Below are 26,186 nucleotides of genomic sequence, written 5' to 3'. Positions count from 1 at the left end.
GACACCATAAATACAAATCCCAACTGTGGAGGGCCCATCCTCTGGGTTTTTCAGTGGCCCAGCCAAATCTGTGGACAGGCCTGTAGCTGCGACTGTCTCTTCACTGACAATATTCAGCATCTCTGTCTCTAATGTGGTAATAATAAACCCTTCCATTTAAGGTCTGTTTTAGCCATAAGCTGATGATTTATATTGGCCCTAATCTGTAAAGTGTTTTTACCAGGATCTGCCCTAAAGGCAGCTCTTTCTCCATCACACTGCTAAAAATAAAACAGCAGAAGAAGAGCAAGAAGAACATCCAATATCAACATTTTCAGGAGTTATTCTAAAAATCTCTGGCATGGTGTCTAATCAAATGTTCTCCGTGACTTTTACACCTCAGAGAGAAACCAGATGAGGGTTTTCTGATGTTTCTATTCATGAGGGAGCTGAACTTACAGCTCGGAGCCTCTGGTCCTCCTCCACTGAGAGGATGTTTACACATCGCTCTGAGCCTCTCTCTCTCTCTGTGTCATCCGGGTTGAGTGGAGTCATGCATATTTTCCATTACCCTCATCAAATCAACAAATCAATGTTAAACACTCCTTTTCTGCCCCTGCACAGCCACAGTGTGTGTTTGTCACCTCAAAAGGACAGATCAATGAGCAGGCTCAATAGTTGATAGGTAAAATCCAGGACAACCAGTCTGTCAGCTCTGGTTTCCAGTTAAACTGGCGAGATTTTAACCAGTTACTTGTTTTACAGCTGCCCAGCTTCATTTAGAGATTATCACACATGATCATGAGAAGTTCACACCAAAGGCTATCAGCAAGTCAAAGTTTTAATAATCCCCTTCTTTAGTTTTTGAAATAATGTCTGCAAAACAATTCATTATTTCTATCCATTCTTTCCCCTGAGGATAAATTCAATGTTTTCTCACTGTTATCGAATGGGCTCCACACATCGGTCAGGAATCTACACAAATGTACAAACAGGATCCTATAGACATGCACTAATGGAGAGATGTCAGAGTGGGGGCTGCACACGGAGGCAGCTGAGCAGGCGTCCATCCAGAGAAATGAACGGGCCCTAGTAGACTAAATAAATGTAGCACAGATGCCATAGAATAGCATCAGCACATGCAGGGTGGATTTGTGTTAGCACTATAGCGCCCTGTTCAACATTCACCTCCTTGGCCTGGCCGTGTTTAGAAACAATGCCATTACTCTCCTGGCCCCGCCCACTATGTTAGTACTACAAAATAAAGGGCTTATACCATTTTAAAAAGAGGGGATTTACACTCTTAAACGGGAAACTGCATATAAAATGTGTATTTTTGTTATTTTCATGGAAGATGATGGGTAATTAGGTGTAAAATAACAGGTAATCTTTGCTTGAAATTTGGATGGAGCATGTCTTTGCTCACCTCCTAAGACCCCTCCATCATCCTGGGCTCCTGAAAGCTCCTGCAACACATGCAGTGTAGAGAGCGACTTTATTAGACCAACACATTCCAGCATGTAGCCTTCATCAGGGTCATGGAAAACACACTGCATACATCATTTAAATAGAATAGTGACTTATAGCACGCAGATGGCCTAGTGGTCAAAATATATACACGATATATACGAAATTATTGTATCGATCCTACCTACCCTTTAACATTACACCATAATGTGTTTTATCATATCCTATTGTGTTGATTTGTGTTAATTTGTACATTGGTATTTAGTCCTTTACACTGTATAATATACTGCTCAATATCCTATTCTATCAATTTGCATCTGTTGGTTGTAATTTGTATTGTATTGCTTCCAATCCTATTGCATCATATTATATCATATTATTCATATGCTACTGACTCCATTCTTATTAATTTGTATTGATTTGTGTCATACTTTGTCCTTCTATATTGTGTTGTTTTGTTTTGTGCCATATCTTATCCTAACCTTTTGCATTATATAATTTAGTAGATTGTATCGTATCCTAATGTATAGATTTGTTTTGATTTGAATAGCATCGTATCAAATTATGTCATACCTTACCATATTTTATCACAGAGGTTCCCAAATGGTGTGTACACTAGTGTGCCTCCAGGCTCGTCTCGGTGTGCCTTGTGAATTTATACAACCATATGCTATTACAACAACTATAAAACAACTTCAGTTGCTGTAACATGTTTGTATGAATGTGGATATGGTGTGCCTTAGGATATTAGCCTGAGCTTAAGTGTGCCTTGGGAAACACACGGTTGAAAACCACTGTCTTATCCTTTTACACCATGTGATAATATATTGTATCATATTCTGATTTATCCATCTGTATTTATCGTAATGATCTGTATCATATTGTATCATATTGCATCATATCATTATATATTGTATCTTATCCTATTGTATTTATTTGCGTTAATTTGTATTAAACTGCATTGTATTGTATTACTTCATTTTGTTTTGTAATGTTTCATTTCATTTTATTTTGTTTAACATTGTTACATTCAGTTTCGTATCATTTCATTCTCTCATATAATTTCATTTCTTTTCCTGTCATGTCGTTGATTTTTAAAATCATTTTGTTTCAATTTCAATCATTTCGTTTTGTGTCATTTTGTTTTACATCATATCAATTTTTTTGTTTCGGTTTGTTTCATATTATTTTATTTCACTTCATGTTAAATTAGATTGTTTTGTGTCATTATATATATTGTTGTTTTGTGTTGTTTCATTTCGTTTCATATCATTTCATTGGTTTAGCACCTTTTGTACTGTATTGTTTGGTTTCATTTCATGTTGTTTTTTTCTTTTTCATTTCATTTCATTATGTTTCATATCATCGTATCCTGCCATAATCTACAGCATTATATCATAATATCATATTATATCCTGTTGTATCATTTTTTTTTTTGTATTGTACTGTATTGTTTCATATCACAACAAATCCTATCGTGTCTTGTCGTATCGTAACACACTGTATCGTAGGTGTCACATTGTATTGTATCCTATCTCATTGTAATGTGTCCTATCCTATCTTGTTAACCAAAAGTTGTATCTCTTGGGTAAAGCCCCGGGTGTAATGACCAATGCTTTTAAATGATTTTGATATGACCATTCATTATCAGCTTCAGTTGGATTAACTGGTCAATTTAGGGGTGAAACAAAAGATTTCATGATTTATTTTGTATATTTTTCTCATATCGTGCAGGCCTGGTCCAAATCTGACTTCAGAGCGATGCTGACCTCAGAGCTGAAGAGTTCCTGTAAATAACTCTGTCACATTCATCAGCCGAACACTCGGCCTGTTCTCTGTCAGCCCCACACAAGTGTCACTACGCAAACCTGCAGTTATGACGACCACTCATCAAACAGCTTTTTCATTGGCTGTGTCTCTGTGGTCACCATGGCAACGGTAAACATTCACAAAGCTGGGGTCTGAAGTTTGAACCTGAGAGAGAGGTTGTGTTGGTGAAACTTCAACAGCTTCAACAGTAAAAGTACAGTAAAGGAAAAAAGCATGCAAAAGAAATAAAATCGATTAAATTTGTGTTTATTTTTTTAGTCATCTTTATCAGGCACACTGATTGTATATATAAAAATGGAAGAGGTATCTCAGTCTCCACTTGCATCTGAGAGGGACACATTTGGAGCCAGGTTCTGATCTGAATCTCCTCAGGCCAACCAAAAACTCTTAAGTGTCTGTGATTATTTTTTTATGGGCATTCTCAGTGTTCAGTGTTGTTGCTGTTGAAAAATGTTTGGTCAGGTTTGATTTTAGTTTTTCTAATCGAGCATATAGCATTAGTTCAGGCAGGCCACGGTGCCTGGCATTGCCATTTTGTTGAGATCAGCTGGACTCATGGAAGTTCTAATCAGCTGACTTCCAGCTGATTCATGCTGAGCTTCCTATTGGCTATATACACTTACACCTCCATATTTAAGCTGCTCTGACCTGCCTAGTCTCTGCTCCTCCACAAGCTGCTTTTACAACCCCCCCCCCAGCTCCTCCATTATGCTACATCTGACTTAACCAGTGTCATTCTGTTGTCATCTATGCCTGCTCTGCTCTGGGGTTTTGGAAAGGCAGGGGATCCTACAACAACCATCGCTAAGTACAAATGACAGCAATAAATGCATATTAACAGCTGTTAATAAAATAAAAAAAATATTATTACCTCTACCAAGGAGGTTATGTGATGGGGTGGGTTTGTTAGTTTGTTAGTTAGTTTGTTCGTTTGTTAGCAACATAACTCAAAAAGTTATGGACAGATTTTTTTGAAATTTTCAGGAAATGTCAAAAATGGCATAAGGAAGAACTGATTAGATTTTGGGAGTGATCTGGATCACCGTCTGGATTCAGGAATTTTTTGAAGGATTCTTTACTATTGGGAGATAGGACTAATGGTGGAGGTCTGCACTGTTACAACTTTACACCAGGAGATGTCGGACATGAGTAACTTCAATTCCAGCAGAATTTTGGGTGTGTTTCTGTTCAAAGTTTTGGAGTTTATAGACTTTAAAAGACGCACACCCGGTCGAGGAGACGAGTCAGAGCGTTACAGAGAGAAAGACAGCAAATTGTAGAGAGAATACTCACAATGCTGGGAGGAATAGAGGAATATTCACCCTCTGCCATGACTTCCAGTCATCCAGTGAGACCATGGGTGAGACTGTCAGTGCATCTGTTGGCACCGGCAGGCAATGCTTCCACCATGACAGTCCACCCTTAGTGAAGCCAATGCTTTGCCTCACTGTGTTTCCACCCCACTGGGGAGGGAGTAATCAGTGAATTCCCTGGTGGGGGACACATGGGGCCAGATCCAGGAAATTTTTGAAGGATTCTTCACTGTTGGGAGATAGGGCTAATGGCAGAGGTCTGTGCCCTCTGAGTGCTTTTCTAGTTAACTATATGTTTTTCTTGACTAGGCTGTCCTGAATGAACTGTGGGGTGTTTTAGTTGTTTGTTTGCATTTGCTGTCTTGTTCTTTTGTTTTTTCTTTGGGGTCTGTTTCTTTGTTTTTCTGTTTCAGGTCAGGTATGGGAGCATTTGATGGTGCGACACTTCACTGCATCAATCTTGGTCCTGTACTGCTCCAGCCTCCTGTGGCTATCCTCCAGTTCTGCACATACCACCTACAGGTATCCACTCAGCTGACCCCTTAATGGCACAAGTGGCCACCACTGGAGTCTGGACCAGCTCATCGGGTCCTGAGCACCTAGTATGCAGGGAGCTGGATCAGGCCCAGGAAAGCACACCAGGTTCTGGGAGCTGACCTTTCCCATCTTGCCAATAATACCCAAAATGCACCAAAGAAAAGTTGTCCCAAATGTCTGGATCTTAGTTTTGGCCCAGGAGATGTATATTCCAAACGCTTCAGCCTCGTCACTCAGCAGTTAAGAGCCTCTACAAGAACATCAGCAGTCTCTGCGAGGATTACACTTTATAACTCTTTTTTTATCAAGTGCCACACAAAGAAAGTTATTGTTATATTATGGGATAAGATGAATGCCACTGTTGGACATAAATACAAGATAACTTCTAGAACTTTGCTCCTGTAAGACTTTATTTTGCACATGGTTGAACTGAAAACAGTAGAAAACTCAGACAAAGGTAAATGAACACCTGAACAGTCAGGGGTTCTCACACGCACACTGAAAATTCATCACACTCCTTGCTGTACATTAATGACTATTTTAGTCTGTTTTTAATATCGTTTCATTCGGGGAGACAGTCTCAGAGGTTTGTAGACCAAATGGCAAAAAGGAAAAGAGTTGTACACACTAATTGTTCGCCACAGCCTTTCGTTGCTATAAAGTTCATCTGTCTACACACTGAGGGTAAGAAAAACTCCAGACACTTTAGTCCAAGACATCAGGACCAGAAGGTCTTGTCACGTGATGTCCATTCTGACGCTTTCTGAGTCCTCAGAGGACAGCCAGGTCATGGCAGCTTTTTGAGCGGGCTTTGGCCGCCATGCGTTGGTTATTTCGTGCCACGAGTCGATCCAGGAAGCGCCGAGCCTTCTGGGTAATGCTCTCTTTACGTTTGTATATGGAGCGTCTGCGCTGGATGGCCTCGCTGCTGTCCCGGCGGAGGCGGATCTGTCGCACCACGCCCTCGAACAGCTCTGAGACGTTGTGCTGCAGAGACGCCGACGTCTCGATGAATTTACAGTCAAACACCACTGCACACGCTCGGCCCTCTGGGAAAAAAACAATCAGGACGAAAACATGTATTGTTCCGTATCATCCATAATCTTTGCATGTTTGTTTGTCATTGTAAGTGGGCATGGATTTCTACCTTCAATAGCGACCTCTCTGGACCGGACCAGGTCGCTCTTGTTGCCCACAAGGATGATGGGAAGATTTTCAGCCTGGCGTGCTCGCCGTAGTGTGATACGGAGCTCGGCGGCTGACTCGAAGCTTGATCGGTCAGTGACGGAGTAAACAATGACGTAGGCGCTCCCTACTTTGAGACAGTCATCCTGAGAGGAGCCGTCCTCCCCCTCCTGAAGTAGAGACATGAACATACCAGGAGAGAAAGAAACTTAATTTAATATTCAAAACGAGATTTTAGGAGCTAACTTTGAAATACTAAACATTTCTTCCAAGGCTAATATTAAGGCTCTTCTTACATGCTCCTTAATACTTAATTATACCAACAATGTAGCTGAACTTCAGGAACAAAGACTGTACCAGTTTGTCGTTCTCCCACGTGTCCATGACGATGAGCGTGGTTTTCTCTCCGTCCACTGTCAGCGTACGCTCGTATGTTTCCACTGTGACACAAGATAAACACACATGAACTCATGTAGCTTACTGTACATGCCAATGTACATTTACAAACCATTTGGCCAATGTTTAGCATGAATAATGTTTGCAGTATCATCACCAAGTAAAGCATTAAAGAGATAGGACTTGGGTGCAGATGGCGTAGCGGTTAGGTCATGCCCCATATGCAAGCAGCCCGGGTTCAGGTCCAGGCCACAGCTCTTTCCCCCACTCGCTCATCCCTGTTTCCAACTCTATCCACTGTCCTCCTCTCTGAATAAAAGCATAAAATGCCCAAAAATAAATCTTTAAAATATAAAGAGGGAAGACTGGCCAGTTAACTGTTAAAGTCATTAAAAGGAAATCCAATTGCATACAGAAGTTCTCACACATCACTACACAAATCCTTCCAGCTTTTACCATCAAGTCACAGCTCAAATCCTCCTGGCCAAGAGAAACAGTTACCAGGACCCCTTTAATCCTAAACTCATCACACAGGAGGACCACTCTATCACCGCTGTTGCAACTGTTAAGCCAAACTCAGACCAAAGATTTATGATGAGACGAGCAGCGGCTCGAATCATTTTTTGAAGGGCTGCTCTGCAATGTTTTGAAAGCACGTAGGACAGTACCGCACGATTACTTTTCAGTGTAACCGCTGTCATGTTCAGATGTAACTTTAAACTGTATGAGGATGCACAAGAGTGATTCACCACCACCGTAGGGTGGCAGCACGATTCACGGGACATGAAAGTGATTTGCTTGCTCAGTCTTAAGCTATCTGCTTAGAATAATTAATCTATGGACGGATTCAGCCACCAAAGTCTTTAATATCTGAGCTGTTAGCTCAAATAGCACCACACATCATTTTTATGTGCAAAGGAGTGTTTATGGGCCTAAGTTTCTGTGTGAAAAGTTTGAAAAAATAAGCATTTTTAAAGTCACAGCATGCATATGAATATTCTACTTTGTTGGCATTTAAGGTTCAAAGTTCACTTTATTATCCCTGTGAAGGGCAATTTGTTTTTCAGCCAGCAGTCAAATATACATCCAGACCAATCATAAAAACAGCATAAACCACACAATACATAGAGACAGTTTGCAAAATGACGATGAACATAGATAGTAAGAAATAACAGGCACACAACTATCCATGTAAAAAACAATGGCAGTCGGTACAAAAGGTTTTTTTGCCTTTTTGTCCTGCCTGCTGACAGGCTGATTCTGCTTAAACTCAGAAAATAAAGGATGGCTGTGATCAGCCAGAATAGACTGGGCCTTTTTTGAAGGAACTCTGAACAATTGAGTTAAGGCAACTTAGGGTCAAACCTGAAATTTTCCTGCAGTCTGGTGTAGGGACATGAACCAAATGATAAAAGAAAAAGTTAAAACAGATTCAGTAAATCAAGAGTGAAACATCTTCATAGAGTGCTATCATTATTAAAATTTTTAGCCTATTAAAACTGCTTGCAATTTCCTGCAACCAGCTATCTGCAACTTGCTGAAGTGGATCACAGGCATCACCATCAGACAGCCTGCATCAAGCTGCAACGGCTCAGACCAGACAGCTGTAACCATCACCAGTGATATTTAGTGGATTTTTCACAAATTTTAGTTCTGATGTGGGCTTATACAAAAATAGTATTTCAATTAGTTCCTTATGTAGACACTGTCTGATTTTTACATTAGCTATTTTACAGGACAGGAATGCATTGTCACAGTCGCAGTTTCTGTCACAACAGACAAAACATTTCTCTGAATCAGATGAAAATTATGCATACTTAAAAGGGGACAAGCACAGGCAGACCAAGCATGAACAATCTAAAAATAAGCAGGGAAATATATAATGAGGAAAAGGTTTTTATCACAATGGCTAAATCATTTAAAAAGGCAGTATGTTGTGACCACTGAAGTCTTTATCAGGGCTTATAAACAAATATCTATGATGTGGCCACACCTCTGTATCAACTACATCCAATGGTAGGGAGCCACTTAAATCAGAGACAGAGAAGCCAGGTCAAAAAACAAACAATGAAGCTTGTAGGAAGGCCTAAACCTGAAAATAAAGACACAGCACCGAGGACTCATCCACACATAGACGGGTATTTTTGGAAACAGAGGAGGAAGACATAAGAGTTTTAACATTAATACATTTCCTGGCACTATTGCAGATCCTCGAGTCAGTATCAATAAACAAAACAAACAAGAGTAGCCTACAGCTTAAACAAATAACAAGAACAACATCCATTCCCAGCAGTTCGTTCAGTTATGATCCTAAAAAGAGCTCTGAAAAATCTCCACCTTTGACTGTACAGAAACAACGAGGTCAGAACCTCTAAAGCAGGGATTGAGGCCAAATGTGGAGCTCATTCAGCCCGGACGCTGACATTAGAAAGTCTCTGCCCCCTCACCCCATGTCAGACTGTCAGCGATCAATACAGGCTGTCAATCATGGCCTCAGGCCAATCAACACGTGACCCAGGAGCTGGTCGATGGTGTGGAGTCAGTCAGGGTTGTAGTGTCACAGCAAAGTCAGAGACAGAAACTGAGCGCTGATCTGCTGAGGAAGAGGAAGACTACAAAACAGTGAAGAAAAACAAGCTGACTGAAGGTTTCTCAGGACTTTAAGAGAGTTTAAAAATAATAAAGGCTCCTGCAGAAAAGCCCCAGTCTGAGCTGCAGTAACAATGACTTATAACTGATCCAGGCCTATTCAGCGCACACGGAGGATTATTTTATCACTAGTGTCATTTCATTTTCTTCGCACAGTCTTTGCTGTGTCCAATCGCCAACGTCATGGCATAGATGCATATGAAGGCATATGATTGGTGTTGCATCACTAGCAACAGCAATGGTTAAAGGCTTTTACATCAGTGCATTTCTGGTGCTGAACTGTGACATTTTTAAGATCATTTTTAGAGGAAAGCTAAAGAGAGAGGGGAAACAAGAGAGAGAGAGGGATTGAAGACATACACCAAACAGTGCAGAGACCGGGTATCAATACTACAGCCACTCTGTCTCTGGGCGCCTGTTTGACTAACTGATGCAAACTGGCACCTGAGTCAACATTTTTAGACATCCCTGTATTATTACTGATTAAATGAATGTTTCTCTGTAAGACAAAGGACTGTCCTGTGTTGTTATCATCTCCTAAAACTCAGCTGGTCTAGCCTTGGGACTTTCCACAGATTACATCATGACAAACTGTGATAGAAATGTGACAAATCAAAGAGACGGAAGAAAATAAGACTAAGAATAGAGTGTGTATAAAGTGTGTGGGAAGGGCAGGGCTTTCCAACAAAAACAAATCAAAACAAAAAAAACAGAAGATGATTGGAGGAATATTCTGTCTGTCACATTCATGATGGGCCAATCAGAGCGACAAGACAAAATGATGTTGTACCCATGCTCCTCTCCTAGCTTCACAGGCTCCTGCTGTCATAGTTTGTGAATAAAATTCAAGCTAAGGCTGGGAAAGCCAGGGATTCTCAAGGGCCCCTCCTCATTGTGGGGTGATCAGTGCCCCCCCCCCCATGCTACACCCATGGGGAAAGCTGCCGTATAAAGTGTGTGGGAAGGGCAGGGCTTTCCAACAAAAACAAATCAAAACAAAAAAAACAGAAGATGATTGGAGGAGTCTGATACAGAAATGTGGTCCCGTTCTACTAAAACTGCTGCTAAGCTAAGCTACCTTCAAGCTAATCACCTCGCTGCTGGTAGACACCCATAGACCACTTCATTTAAACGGTGTTCAGTTCAGCACAAACATTGTAGATTGGAGCTTTTCAAAGTTTCCTGCACATTTCCATGACTGCCTGTGAAAACCAGTGACTTCAGGAAATGTTTACTGGGTTGATTTTTTTAGGGCAGCTGCAGGAGAAATGTAAACCAGAAGAGTAAAACCTTGTTTTAATAAGATTGACAACAGAAGATTAACAGTAAATAACAGTTTCTCACCTCCAGGTTGTTCATCTTTCTCTGTAACTCCGGCAAAGATCCCTGCGAGGCTCGTCTTTCCGACTCCATGGTCTCCCAGCAGCACGACTCTGTAAACACAGTCCGAGTCGCTCTGCGAGTCGTCTTCTGAGTCTGAACTCCACTCGGCGAGGTAGTGGAGGGACTTGTCTCCAGGGTGGTAGGATGCAGACTGTCCCAGAGGAGGGTGACTCCGCTGGGGACAGGGCTGATGGGAGTCGGACTTCTTGGTGCTTCCGGAGAGCTGAGGGTCTCGAGCCCAGGACGGTTGTCGGTAGAAGTTGGTTGGGGGGATTGGGGTGCTGCCTCGCCGCCTTAGGGGCTGCTTCTCTCTCTGGGTGTTGAGGGTCATGTTGCTATGGTAACTGCATCACGACATGATGAAACTGAAAGGTGAGGCAAGACGATTTAGGTTTAAGAATGAAGTTGGGTTTATGACAGGTATCTAGAAGACCATATGGTTAGAAGAAAAGACCTCCATAGTAACAGTCTTTGTGTGAAGATGATGGTGAGTCAGTACTCGGAACACCATAACACCAGTATCAGGAGTGATGACAGGAGATACAGAATAGAAATGTTTAGCCAGTTTGGCAGGTTGTGCCATAGGACAAAAAAATGATGCTTGAATTTTCTGCAGCTCAGGTTAACTCATCCATTCATTCATAAAAAACCACACCAAATATCCAATTAAATATCCATCCGTCCATCCATCCATGGGTCCATCCATCCATCCATCCAGCTATCCATCCATGGGTCCATCCATCCATGCATCCAATGAAAGAACAAAATACCAAACAAACGAACAAACCAACCATCATCCATTAATGCCGATAACACAACAATCCATCCATCCATCTGTCCGTCTATCGATCCATCCATCCATCCATCCATCCATCTCTACTTTTTAAGCAGTCTTGCTAGTGTCTCATGAGCTTCATGACTTATCTTAGCCTAGCTTCAGCCTTGTGTTTTCTCTTTATGGCCTCCTATAATCTGCAGGTTGAACCTCCCTCTTTTAGCTAAAAGCCCAAACCTGACACTCCCGCCTTTCCCTGCCAATTTCTCTTTCTCTTCTTTGTCCTCATTGACAGAGGCCGTTAGATAGCAAACAAAGTGGCTTACATACCCGATGGCAAAAAATCCTTCTGTACCCATATTGATTGTAATCATTCAGTGCAGAAATTTAATCCTAGATTGTACTGATCTCCAAAGGGATTCTCACATCTACAGGAATAATGTAGGTTATGGCTCTTTATGTTTACCACTGCATTCTCCTAGTTCTTAGACTTTTCTATCTGACTCTGCAGGTATTTGAGTAAACAGAGTAGTATGTCTGAAGAGGAATATCAGACAGATCTTACATACAGTAAATGCAGATCATCATTGTTTACATTCTGATGTGGTCTGTGTCTGTACCGTATGGGCTGTTCTTCATCATAAGACTACCTCATATAAGCTATGCATTCATGTCTGTTTAGTGTCAAACTAGTATTACCCTACAGATGGTATTTCATTTTAAACCTGTCGTCTTTCTAGGGAAATGTGGATTGGAGCTGAGTTAACAGTGGTAAAGGGCCCAGCTAGCGATTAACATGAGTTTTCTCTTTGTTTTTTTGTTACTGAGCTGGTGTCCAAAAAGCTACAAATAGTGCCTGAGGCCTTCATCAATTTTTCGTCTAGTAAAGTACCTTCCATAAACAAAACGATAAGAGAATGAAAGACTATTTTATTACAGTTTTTTACAAACTTTCTGAAGTACCAAGGGTACAAACAGGATGGAATTAGGTTGCACTTCATTAGATCTGGCTGGCTGAAGCATGTTTGGGTCCCCGAAGTCCAGTATGTTTAGTGCTCCGTACTGTGCTCAGGCACAATACACATCCTTGGCCCTTGAATGGAAGTTGTGGGCTTTTCCAGAGTATAATTGCTCATGCAAGCATGGGTGCACAGGCATGCATTGGTATGTATCTGCAGGCTCGCAGGCAGCAGTTTCAGGGCCGAAGATTTAGGAACCCATGTTTTTTTTTGCAACATTTTCATTCTACTAACTGTATTTTTATATCAAACACCTCATTCTGAAGGGCATAAGCGTGAGTACTTCATTCATTAAGGGCTGTGCTCTGATAGTCGTGCATCGCTGTCACTGTCGTTGAGTAGTAGCAATAGCATTAGCTAGCAATCTCTATTAAAAGAATGCCCATGTGCACAAACAGGGTCCTGGATCTGCAGATACACCCTTCTCCATGTATGATCCATTTAACCACTCCTCTTGCCGGTCATTTCAAACAATGGAGGAGTGTTAGAGGGCTCTGTCTGACAAAACAACTTCACATTGGCTAAATGGGTTAAAAAATCGTAGCTTTATCTGTTTGTTCCTCCACTGCAATGTAGATGTGCAGCTTGTAAACTGCATGTGCCTTATTACAAGGTTTAGTGCAATGCGAGTGTCGGCCAGCAGGGCTGCAACTAGAAGGCCAGAGAGGGGACAAGCATGGTTGTGTGAGTGTGCCTTTAGTCCTTGGTATAGTTTGTCTCATTTTAGAGGTATTTGACTTTACAAAGTTTTAAAAACAGACTACAAGCAGATGTACTGCATTATCTCCTGTGAAATCCATTTAATTATAAACTTTCAGGGATGCACAGACACATCAGTTTAACATCGATCAGCCAATAGTGGCTCTTTGACAAATACTGGCCACCTGAACCAATGTCAGAAGCAGATGTTTACAAGTTCAGTTATTTCAATTAAATACTGGCATTTTATAACCAATCTTAAGTCTTTAACTCATCATTGTACTCTGTATGATTGAGTTGATCACTCGCAGGCTAAATCATTGGTATATCCTTATTTATGAGGCTATACTAAATCTGCATCCATCTTACTTGTGTAATTTAATAGATGTGAAAAGTTCTGGGAAGCTACAGTCTTCGCTCTGTGCCCAAAGTCTGGGCTAAAGGGGTTTGCTCCTGCAGCCTTGAATCTACTGCAGGGACATTTATGTCTGAGGCACTGGTCTCCTTAGATTGTTTTGAAGCAGATTAAAGGTGTTGGAAGATGCATCAGGCTGTAGATATTTTGACCAGTGCTCAGCTCTGTGACTCAGCAGTTGGTTGATCTGTGTTTCTATTGTTTTCATGGCTGTAACTCTCTTACATTTGCTGCTGCCGGTCTTTACTGACAGTCTTAGCCAGGGAACTATTGTAAATGAGATTCAGCTGGAGATAACACCAAGCTGTGGCATCAACTATGTCAAAGTTTTCTATGGGAATGTGGAGTTATTTTAAAACCTTTTTTTAATTAGGACAACAAGAGAGAGGAAGTGAGTCAAAGCTTCAAATTTAACCTCTATCAATCCGCTAAAAGGTTTTATCCCATGTGTCATGGAAAAAGTCTGGATATGGGACAGACTGATGATAAATGAGCCCCTGGAATTCTTTTTCCATTATTTACATTGAGAGCACATTTCCTGTGAAAGATAGCATCCTCTTATATTATCTGAACAATGACCATGCTTTAGTTACTCTAACTTGACTCTAACAAACCTTAAACCATTACTCTCCTTTCTAAATCACTCATTATAGATCTATTAATATAAACAGGTTCATACCAGAATCATTTATGTTAGAATATTTTAAAGACCTCAAAGGTTCTGGTTGGTTTGATTGTTCCAGAACAAAAGTCTGAGGATGAATGGACTCATGAAGACTCTGCATGCATAAGAGAGCTCAGGCACACAATAAACCTCCTACAATCAATTATTCAAGGATTTAAAGGTGCCAAGGATGGCTGTTAGTGATGGTGCAGACTAGTCTGAACAGTTTCTGTCACTATTCAGGGTCAGCAATAACAGCTAGAAGGCTAAATTACCATCTATCTGCATCAATACGTCTGTTTATAATCTCCTTTTACAGATTGTCATAGTCACATGATCAATAAAGGTGTTTCCATGGCTTTTATGGAAGTGTTATCGACTGGAAAAACATTAAAAAAGAAAGGTTACAAACTTGTTTTCAAGTCCCATGTTCCACTTTGTATTTGAAACATCTGCAAACAATTTTTAAAGTAGTAAACAGAACAAAATGTGAATTCTATTATGATATCTTACTAAAATTGTCAAATAATACACATGCCAATGCATTTATTTGTAAATGAAAGCTTTTTAAGCACTCGCAGTAATTGGACTGGCGATAATTATCACAGTAATGTAGGTCCTTCAAAGAGATGATTACATCAGACACAATAAAGGTAGGAACAGAAGCATCAATACAGTAAAAAGCAAAGGCAAAACAAAAACTAAATGCAAATGCGAGGGGGTAAAATCCAAAATACCATGTAAGATTTGTCGCTCCAAATATGCTGCTTCTTTTTAACCCTCTTCAAAATGTTAGCCAATGACTTTGAGTGCCTTTAACAAAATGGCTTCAAATGCAAAACAACCACTGAGTAAAACCGAAAACCAAAGCAGATTGATTCACCAGAATCCTTGTCTGTCATCAGGCGCAAAATCAAATCTGCACCGTCTGAGTCAGACCAAGAGACAGGTCTGTCCAATCAGTGTTGTTTGAGGAGAACGTGGTGGTAGCTACATGTGGGGTTAATACTGCCTTCCTTAGTCGTAACTCGTATTCCGACTTGTTTTTCCCACTGTGGCAAATGGAACGTCTCCTGAGGTTGTATTTACAAATCGTAAACTCATTCTTTCACACCACGCCTTGACAACACTACATGGCGGCACAGAGCATCAGGTGTGGTAAAAGAGAGTGACCTGTTCTCAGAAGCTTTAGCTGTTTTTAGAGATTATAGACACAGCACTACCCTGTAGTTGTGTAAAGTGTGTAGCAACAGTCCTGTAATGCATGAAGGACTGCACAGTGAATTGGTTTAAAGGCTCATCAATGTTCCTTAAAACAATGACTGGCTAAGGCCGGCCACACACTAGACGATTTTTTAATCTGAAACGATTTTAAAACCGTGGGAGACCACAGACTTCAGGACAATTTCCAAAGATTTTTCATCTTTAATCCTCTGAACACACACACTAGACGACTCAGCCAGACTGTCAGATCACTGGAGACTACACACCTGCCGACCTGCCTACAACCTCTCCTGACCACGTGACTTCAGAGAAAAAAACAAAATACTATTGATACTGTCTTGCTGTCTCTCCACAACAGGCTGTCCTGGCATGTGTTACAGGTGAAGCAACAATCATAATACAAGGGAAAGACTCAGGATGAAATCATGGTGTTCATGGTTGTGATTTGTTAAAGTACGTATGATCTGGCCGTGACGCTGCCCTGCTCGCTCTCATTGGTTGTTGTGGACACTCCGTCAGGAGCACTACGACCTAGAATCATAAATATCAAACGTGTTTGATATTTATGATTCGGGATTTTGGAGGCTACAACGCAATTTGGAGCAGTAAAACAATCGCGTTGACACCACACACATGCAGACTACTCAGACAAACAGTCATTTGCGACGAGGGATACACCCCCAACGATCGTCGGGGGGAGGCCCAAATCGGGCTTAAAATCCTGTATAGTATGGCCGGCCTAATGCATGAACGGCTTTGACAGGGGCATCAATCTTTTTTCTGACTCATCATGGTTGTGGCAAAACAACACAAACAACTGGGAAAAGCAGGTTTTGACACAGATGTGACATCATCACAGTTATGACTTACGACACAAAAGGAACGCAGGGTTAAGTTAGAAGTCGCCAGCAATGGCTGTCAGCAGTGTAGCCGTTAGCTCGGATGTGACTTTAGTATAGCGCCAGTTTTATCAGGACTTTTCAACATTTCTTTATGAAGTTGTTGCTCTGAATGAATGTGACAGACAGAACATTTGTCCAATCACCATCCAAGAGTTTTATTAAATGTCCTGCCTTTCCCAAATGCTTGCTGTGGGAGGTTCTCCAGATGAAAGTGAAATATATCCACGCACCAGAGATATGAAACAGTCTCTGATGTGTCAGCCTATAAATGTGGTGCCAAACCAAAACATTGTTGTCCAGTGAAACTAAACAATGGCATCACTGCAGATGCATTTCATGCATACACGCTCACTATTGGAAAATACTGGCATCTAGGTGTACACACAAAATATGATAAATTTTACTCTTTTTCTTCAAAATGAATCACTTACATTATAGAATGCATGTTTTTTTTTGCAGTGGCAGAGAAATAAAATGTGATTACACTGAGAGTAAATGGGACGTTTTTGTAAAGTAAATTTAACACAGACCTACACAAAAACTTATCATGCATCAGTTTTGTTGCCAATTTTTGGAAAAAAAAAAAAGAAAAACCCAGGCATCCTACATTTATTCTTTTTTTTTTTTAATAATTTTTTAGTGTTTTCTTTGTAAGAAACAACAGCAGTGACTTCAAACCGGCATTAAGTGTAAAATCCACAAAATATTTAAATATTTCAAAGTTTTGATCAGGACTGAAGTTGATTTAAAGAACTGATCTACAAATTGTAAAATAATACTTATATATCTTTTAAACAAATGTTTTTTTTTAACAGTAAATATTTTTTGTCCTAAATGGGTGCAGAATTTGTTCACAGTGAATTTTGTCCCTTTCCAATTTCGATTTCAAAAAGCATGAAGAAACAAACATTCCAGTATGAAACCCTGTCACATGCAGCAACACAAAGAAAATTATTGCAAATCAATGAAAAATGTCCTCTATTGTTGAAAGAAAATGTCCAGATTGATAAGGGAGGGTTAAATTATTGTCTTTGGCAGATTAATAACACTACCTTGCCTTTCTATTTGTGTTTTTATTTTGTTTCAGAGCTCATCCAACTATCCTAAATGCTGCTGTAGGTTCCTATGGGTGAAATAATTTAATACATTTTAATGCAGGACTTCTAAAATAGAGACTATAAAGCACAACATGAAGGCAGGATCAATAAAAACCTCAATAATCAGGCAGAGAGAGGTCCAGAAAATTCAAACAAAAGAAAAAAATAAAAATGGAAAGGAATAAAAGTGACTGAACAAAGGCAAAGTATTAGAAACATAGAATAAAAGAGGTAAATAAAAGAATTAAAGGCATTATGATGAACATGGACTATAAGGCTGCAGCTTTAATCAGACAGCTTAAAAACTCAAAGAAAAAAAAATAGCCTAAAATAAAATGTCAAAGATAAAAAACAGAATAACTCACGGTGTACTCCATGAACTGTCTGCTCTTGTTTCTGTCCGGCCTCGGTCAACAACAGGACTGAACTGAACCCTGTCTCTGTCCCTGTAACAGTACCCCGGTGCCACAGTAACCCGCCTGGAAAAAAAAAAAAAAAAGTTCCACAACAGCGTTAAAAATTCAGCAGCGGAATCACAGAGTTATCTCCCTCCCAGTGTGTGAGTGTGAGTGTCAGAGCAGCAGCAGAGCAGATAGCTGGAGGGGCTCCGTCTCTCTCCGTCTCTCTGTGTTAACGTTGGCCTGTCGCTGTGGAGGCTGACTTAGTTTAGGAAACATTCTGGTCACTTCCTGTGTGACACATAAACCACAGTTTGGCCTCATGAAACTTCATCTGGGTCACTATTCCTTTAAAAAAACACAAAATCCATTAACAACAAGCATCTATGCAGCACCAGTTTAAAGAAAATGATAATTTAACAAAGATTACAGGAGTCTACAGAGCTAAAAGGAGAGAAATAGAAACTAGATGAAGCACTAGCTGATGATGAACATTTCTTTTAAGCAGTGGGGAATTTACAGGATACCAACAATTAAAAACATAACTAGCAGTTTCAGCTAACTAAGGATGTGATTGTTTTCAACAGACTGTGTTTAAAGCTGACCAGTTCAGGTCATGGACAAAAACACAAGAAAGCCAAGATAAACGAGTGAAGAAACCATAAAGATGCTGGTTTACAAGCTAGATTATGATTGAACCGGTTTACCAGTTAGACAACAAGATTATACTAGCTGGCTAAAAGTACACTAGACTGCCAAAAGTATTCACTCACCCATCCAAATAATTGAAGTCAGGTTCCAATCACTTCTATGGCCACAGATGTATAAAATCAGGTGCCTAGGCATGCAGACTGTTTCTACAAACGTTTGTGAAAGAATTGGAGCTCAGTGAATTCCAGCGTGGTACTGTGATAGGATGCCACCTGTGCAACAAGTCCAGTGGTGAAATTTCCTCGCTCCTAAAAGTTCCACAGTCAACTGTCAGTGGTATTATAACCAAGTGGAAGCAATTGTAACGACAGCAACACAGCCACCAAGTGATAGGCCATGTAAAATGACAGAGCGGGGTCAGGGATGCTGAGGCGCATAGTGTGCAGAGGTCGCCAATTTTCTGCAGAGTCAATCGCTACAGACCACCAAACTTCATGTGGCCTTCAGATTAGCTCAAGAACAGTGCGTAGAGAGTTTCATGGAATGGGTTTCCGTGGCCGAGCAGCTGCATCCAAGCCATACATCACCAAGTGCAATGCAAAGCACCGGATGCAGTGGTGTAAAGCACGCCGCCACTGGACTCTAGAGCAGTGGAGACGGATTCTCTGAAGTGACCAATTGGGCTTCTCCATCTGGCAATCTGATGGGCGAGTCTGGGTTTGGTGGTTGCCAGGAGAACGGTATTTGTCTGACTGCATTTTGCCAAGTGTAAAGTTTGGGGGAGGAGGGATTGCAGGATTGTTTTTCAGGAGCTGGGCTTGGCCCCTTAGTTCCAGTGAAAGGAACTCTGAATGCTTCAGCATACCAAGAGATTTTGGACAATTCCATGCTCCCAACTTTGTGGGAACAGTTTGGGGATGGCCCCCTCCTGTTCCAACATGACTGTGCACCAGTGCACAAAGCAAGATCCATAAAGACATGGATGAGAGTTTAGAGTGGATGAACTTGACTGGCCTGCACAGAGTCCTGACCCCAACCAGATAGAACACCTTTGGGATGAATCAGAGCGCAGACTGAGAGTCAGGCCTTCTGGTCCAACATCAGTGTGTGACCTCACAAATTAGCTTCTGGAAGAATGGTCAAAAATTCCCATAAACACACTCCTACACCTTGTGGAAAGCCTTCCCAGAAGAGTTGAAGCTGTTATAGCTGCAGAGGGTGGACCGACGTCATATTAAACCCTATGGATTAAGAATGGGATGTCACTTAAGGTCATATGCCAGTCAAGGCAGGTGAGTGAATACTTGAGGCTGGCTGCAGGAACACTGGAAGTCCCGTACACAACACATGTTAAAAAGCCGTTTTTTTACTCTATAAATAAACTGGTTTACAGCCTGGTTAAAAAAAAAAAAAAAGTGCCTCATTAGCTAATGTCTTCATGTGCTCTCACTGTACGGGGGGTGAATTTTTTGTGCCACAATTGTTTAGATTATATCGAGGAAAACCTCACTGTAAAGTGTTTGGATAGCTTGACAGGCAGAAGTTACCTTTCTGTCAACCAGAATGCTAGCTAGCTGACAGGAGGTTGAGTTAATGGTTGGGTTGTTAGGTTGATTCAAATTTCGGTTGAGACAGCGATTTTAACATGGAAGCCACCGCGGATTGGCTTCAAGAGCTGTTTGAGTCCGCCTATTGCAGAGGTGTCAAACTTAATAAACTTAATCTGAATTTGGGTCCAACCTGAGAGCCTAAGTGGCTCAACATTTAACCATAAACTGCCAACCACATTTTCACCAGCAATGGATTATGGGAGGAAAAAACCTTAGCACTGATGAGAAATGATTTTGAGATTTAAAACAGTAAAAGTGGTAAGTTTAAAGAAAAATGTATTAGCTCAAAAGGCATTTAAAGTCAAACTAATGTTTTTAAAAGGCAAATTTATTAGAAAGAAAGTTTAAGTCATGGTTTTTAGTGGTGAAATTGGTTGAAAACATGAGTTTTAAAGGTCAAAATAAGACATTAACTTCCAAATCATTGGTTAAAAATGTCAAAATCTGAGAAAAAATTTAAAATTTTGAGTTTTACAGGTCAAAATATTACTTAAAATTCAAAATTGAGGATACAAAAGGCCAAATTATAAGATAAAGTCAAAGTAAGGAGCTAAAAAGGTCAAAACGTGAGAAAAATAAATCAGAATTGTGAGTTTAAAGGTCATAATAGTACTTACTCTCTATAGAGACTTGGCCATCAGTATTAGCTAATCACACACCTCCAGCAAAGCAGCTTATGATTATTACAGCATGAAAATGTGATTATTTTCAGTCATGGATAACTCTGAGATGTTGTTCTACATGTTTTAATGGTAAGATGGCAATGGCATCATTGTCCACAGGTTGAGTAGTGTCAAAAATCTTTTTTATTGTCCAGATGAGCCCACTATTGTCCACTGGGTCGCTACACTTTTAACTGTTTGGTAAAATTAGATGATAAAGCCACAGAGGTGCAGAAACAATAATTCCTCCGTGTGAATGCTTTCAGCACAGACGCTTAAATCATGTTTGTCCCCTCAGTTAAAAGGGGGTCTGACCCAAATCCAGTCCAGAGTACAGCGAGATTCTGTCCCTGCAGCAGGACCCAATCTCTCATAAACCTTTTTTTGCCAGTCCCAACAGCTGGTCTCAGGAACAGCAGCTCAGTAGCTCCCTCTGCAGGCAGGCTTGTGTAACTGTAACCAGTTATTTAGTTCATTTATTGTCCAAATGTCATGTGTGGCCTTGTTTGGCCACAATCCAATTAATTCTTTTCCTGTCAAGTTTGATTTTCTTGAATAGGACTTTTTCTATCAGGATAAGAAAAGTAGACATTTTTCACTGAAAAAGTTAAATGTTTTTATTGCTCTCTTTAGTCGTGTTCATCACAGTGCCCTTCATTGTCAGACAGCAGCAGGGGTCCTAAGATGAGAGAGATGCATGATGGGACTCCTCAGGATGGAGGTTGTTGGTTTGATTCTGGTCAGAAGAAGGAGGAGGAGAAGCAGGCGGAGCTGAAAAGAACACGTGAATATTGCAAAGATTGCTTTAAAAACTTTTAAAAGACCCCAGAATAATGAAAACACACATTATTCAAAAGATTTCAGAAGAAATTCAAATTTGAAATATTGTATTTTGAAGGTTTGTGGGTTTATTTTACTCTGGGTTTACCTTTTATTTAAAAAAATAAACGACATAAAAATCTTTTAAAAAAAAACTGTAAGAATGTGAATTTTGATGGTTAAATGTTCATTTTTCTCACCTTTGGGATGGATTGCATCGGTGATCGATTTGCTGAGTCTGTCATGAGGAGTGTTCACTGCTGCAGGAGAGAAAACAATTTTCATCAAACTTAAAGTTGTCAAAAATATAGAATATTGTAGACCATGGGTCATTAAGTGCATTTGCACAAGGACCAGATTTAGTCTCGATAGAGCCTCGAGGGGCTGGACTTTCAAATAAAGACTAATTAAATCAATATTTTTGTCTGATTAACATGTTATTTTATTAGTATTCTCTTTTAATATGCAGGACATTCTTAGGAATACCGCTAAGATCTGTCCACATCTACTAGACCATAAGGAGACAGTCACACCCACAGAGTTTGCTGGGCCCCTGAAAATCCTCAGAAAATGGACCCTCACCAAATATGATTTAGCACCAATATGAACTCATGTCTGACACTTTTCACTATTTCTCTGCTTCATTCTGCCATTTCTGCAACATTTTGTGACACTCTTTACCCATTTTTCTGTTTTTTTGCTATTTTACAACTCTTCAGCGTACTTTCCTGCCTTTTCACTACTTTGCCATTGGTAACGTTTGCACCATTTTGCCACTTTTAACCCATTTTTCATACTTTTTCCCCTTTTTGCCTCTTTAACCTGTTTTTTTTTTTTTTTTTTTTTTTTTGCCATTCTTTAACCCCTTTTAACCACTTTTCCTGGCTGTCTTATCCCTTTTGTACCACTCCTTTATCCGTTTTTTGCCACTTTTTTCATGATTTTATTTACAGCTTTTCATAATTACAAACAAAGATATTTTATAAGGTAAAGTTGTGACATCCCACAGTCCCCTACCAGCTCCAAAAAAGACAGGCGGATTAACAGAAAAGGAAAAATAGATAAATAAATAATAATACTCATAATATTTATAGTACAGCAAAACAATTTTTTTGCCACTTTTCATTAATTTTTTTCACAATTTTTGCCACTTTTAACTCATTTTTGATACACTTTCTGCCCTTTTTTTCTTTTAACCTATTTTTTGCCCCATTTTAACCTCATTGCACCAATTTTCCTGCAAGTTTTTGTCCCTTTTTGCCGCTCCACACCCCATTTTGACACTTACCACACATTTTTGCCACTGTCTAACCCTTCTTTTCACCACTTAATCTGAGCATTTCTGCCAATTTTAATACATTTCTAAAAGTGAATGTGTGTTAAAAACAAACCAGATGTTCAGTCATTCTAAAACTATTTTAATATTTATTGTTTTTGGGGTGGACTTAACAGCTGACAGACATTTAAAGACAAAAAAATACCACATCTGCTTTTTCTCCTTTTCTGAATTTAAAGATTTTCTGGGGGCCGGACAGGAAGCTTTAGGGGGCCTGATTTGGCCCTCAGGCCACCAGTTGATGATCAGTGGTGTAGGATTTCAGTTTAGTAAGAGCTGCATGATAAAAATCCTTATTTGTAGGTAATCTCAGCACCAGCAGGGGGAGCTGTTTCTCTCTGAACTAAAGAACTGATGTTACACAACAGATGAAGTTTTTTTTCTCCAGAGAACAATAATTTCATAGAATAATTCGAAAGTTAAGACAAATATATTACTTTCCTTTTATTTTATATATGTGCTGTAAAGCTCAAATGAGTAACATGTGAGCATTTCTTTAAATAATGCACATAAATACAGGATGTTCCTTTAATATGCAGAGCCAATTGACCTGTCAGTAGTTTTTTACTGCCTAGCTTTCTTGCTGCATGGTGCTCTCCTTAAAGGAACAATGCATGCTGAAAAATAATACAACCCAACTTCTAAAATTCTGAAATATCCCTTTAATTATTTTAACGCAAAACTTGTGAAAAGCAAAGATGGAAATTACTTCAAAATTGTAAATATAGTCCTGCAGGAAAATCAATCTGTGTGACAAATATGATTGATATAAATGTCCAAATGAACCCTAATCACTGATTTGATCTGGTTTTACAACAGATGTGTCAAACTGAGGCCAGCCTTTAGTTTTTAACTTTGAGTGCACCCACCTCTGCTGAGTAAAGAAGCTCCTGAAAGCTCCGGTCCTGATGGAGAGGCTCCATGCTCCTCTGCAGACTCTGCTCCGTCTTCTTCTGCTCGTTCCTCCTCAGATCCTGCTCCTAGTTCCACCTGGAGATAAACCCGGTCCAGTAAGTGGTCCAGCATCTGCTGGGCGTGGTCCGGGTCAGTTGTGATGGTCATGACGTGAGCAGGTCGGCCTGCTGAGATCTTCAGGACAGTGAGGTTTCTGTGGAGTCAGGAACAAATCTTCAACCTTGAGTTCAGGTGATTTTATCAGCTCAGAGATTAATGTTATCTCTTTGGTGCTGGTTTTAGATGGCTGCTAAGTAGATTTTTAGGTTCTCGCCTGTTTCTGCTGAGTTTAAAGATCCAGAAGAGGATCATGAGAACGATCAGAACGAGCAGCAGAACCACCACAGACACGAGGAAGATCTCAGTGGTCTCCTTCTGGGTCATGGTGATGGGATGGTCTTGGATTCTCAGAGCTTAGTCGCCTGTTTGAGAAGAGATGCTAATGAACAGAAACTCTCACAGGAAGCTCCCATGGAGGTTTTAGCTTCATTTTGATGCTGTCGCTGCTGGACTGCAGTAACACCTCATTCTTTTTCTCTGTTTCAGTGATATGGACAGTCACTTACTGTAAAGACAAATATTCTTATCAAACTTGTATTTAGCTGTGAACATACCTGCCTCTGCTGCTGGGATCTTGTTGTTGTTCACACATAAAATTTACAACCAATAAGCATCTTTAAATGAAAACATTCTTCAGTTTGTTTGATTTTAAAACATATCAAATGAGTACTGGTTAATTTTAAACATTTACACTGTCCATAATTAAGATGCATGTACTATTTTTGTTCATTTTATTCCTAAATAGTCTATATAATTGGCCATCAATAGGATTTTTCATTCCTCAACAATTGTACTGTAATCTGGATTTAACCCAACAAAATTACCAATGATGACAATGACTGTTTTTTGCAAAATAACTTCAAATGCAGTGTTCCAAATTATTATGAAAACAGAGTTTCAAAACACTCAATAGTTTCTAAAGCAGTGGTTCCCAACCTGGGGTCTGGGACCCCTCAGGGGGAGCGCCAAAGATCTCAGAGGGGAGCGTGAGGCTTAGGGTGCATTCACACCTCTTTAAATGAACTCTGGTCCGTTTTCCTGGATAGTCCAGTTTGTTTGGAGGGGTGTGAAAGCTCACACAAACTCTGGTGCAGACCAAACAAGTGGATTCTGGTCTGCTTGAAAACAGGGGGTCTCGGTCCACTTCTAAACGAACCCTGGTGAGGTTCGTTTGAGGCATGAAAGCAAAGCGGACCAACTTGTGAATCAAAGGCAGGAAGTGGGATAAAGTGTAATGTTAAACGGATTTATATGTGATTTGATCAATTCAAATACATGTCGGTACCTCGCTTGGTGTCTGGGTAGCCATGGCAACACGTTGTAGTCTGTGATTTATTCGTCTCATGTAAAGAATGACATGCTGGACAGCTCACCGCCTCCCTGGCTGCTCGTAATGTCCCAATGCAAGAGCAGAAACCCCAAGACAGCATAGATTCTGTGTTTTTTTCATTGTTTATGTGAAAAAAAGACCAGCTGAAGAAGATGGATTTCCAGTTTAGTCTTCTTCTACGCCTTCTTTTCTTCTTGATCGCCATTTGTTTGTAACAGGCAGAGGTTGTAGGTGTTCAGACAGTTTGGTCGGTTCCACAAAGAGCAGTGTGAATGTGAACCAAACCAAAGGAAAGAGCAACAATGATGTGATTTCTGTTCCAAAACAGACGGAGTGCCCCGGACTATCAGGTGTGAAAACGACCTGAGTCTGCTCGGAGGCTGACAAAATTGGATTTGCAATTATTAAGAAAAATCATGATAAAGCATTTAATAAGCAGTTTATACAACGGTCTCTTGGTGAGAAAAAACTGTGAAAAGCCACCTCCCTTGTTTTTTCAATGGTACAAAGGGATGTTGATTTTTGGCAACATATGACGCTGTAAGTTTTTGTAAAAGGTCTTGGAGGGTCAGCTTGACTTTGAAACGAGTCAGGGGGGAATGGTTGGGAACCACTATTCTAATGAATTTTAAACAGAAATCTGTTGTATTTTTTGCATAAGGGGGTAATTTTTCTCAAATCAAAGCTATTTCAATCCAAAACCTCTTTCCAGATCCAGTTCCATATTAACACAGGACCTCTTCTTTGATATCACTCTCTCTCATCCATTGATGTTTTAAGTCCATGTCTAGTTTCTGCCTGGATTTCCTTTGAGGATGCCAGAATTGCCTCC

At 40.2% G+C, this 26,186-nt stretch overlaps 1 protein-coding gene across 1 annotated transcript; it reads right to left on the bottom strand.

Moving 5' to 3' along the window:
• Positions 1–5,533: 5,533 nt before the first annotated feature.
• Positions 5,534–18,141, bottom strand: rem1 (RAS (RAD and GEM)-like GTP-binding 1). Its single transcript, XM_041783357.1, has 5 exons — positions 17,900–18,141; positions 10,701–11,104; positions 6,669–6,751; positions 6,274–6,481; positions 5,534–6,175 (listed from the first exon to the last, which is right to left on the bottom strand). The coding sequence occupies exons 2-5, from the start codon at positions 11,068–11,070 to the stop codon at positions 5,898–5,900; spliced, it is 939 nt and encodes a 312-aa protein (XP_041639291.1). The 5' UTR covers positions 11,071–11,104; positions 17,900–18,141; the 3' UTR covers positions 5,534–5,897.
• Between the last annotated feature and the right edge of the window lie 8,045 nt (positions 18,142–26,186).

The sequence above is a fragment of the Cheilinus undulatus genome, linkage group 3, assembly GCF_018320785.1.
Source record: "Cheilinus undulatus linkage group 3, ASM1832078v1, whole genome shotgun sequence".
In the NCBI taxonomy this organism is placed as follows: domain Eukaryota; kingdom Metazoa; phylum Chordata; class Actinopteri; order Labriformes; family Labridae; genus Cheilinus; species Cheilinus undulatus.
This window is presented reverse-complemented; position numbering and strand designations above follow the sequence as displayed.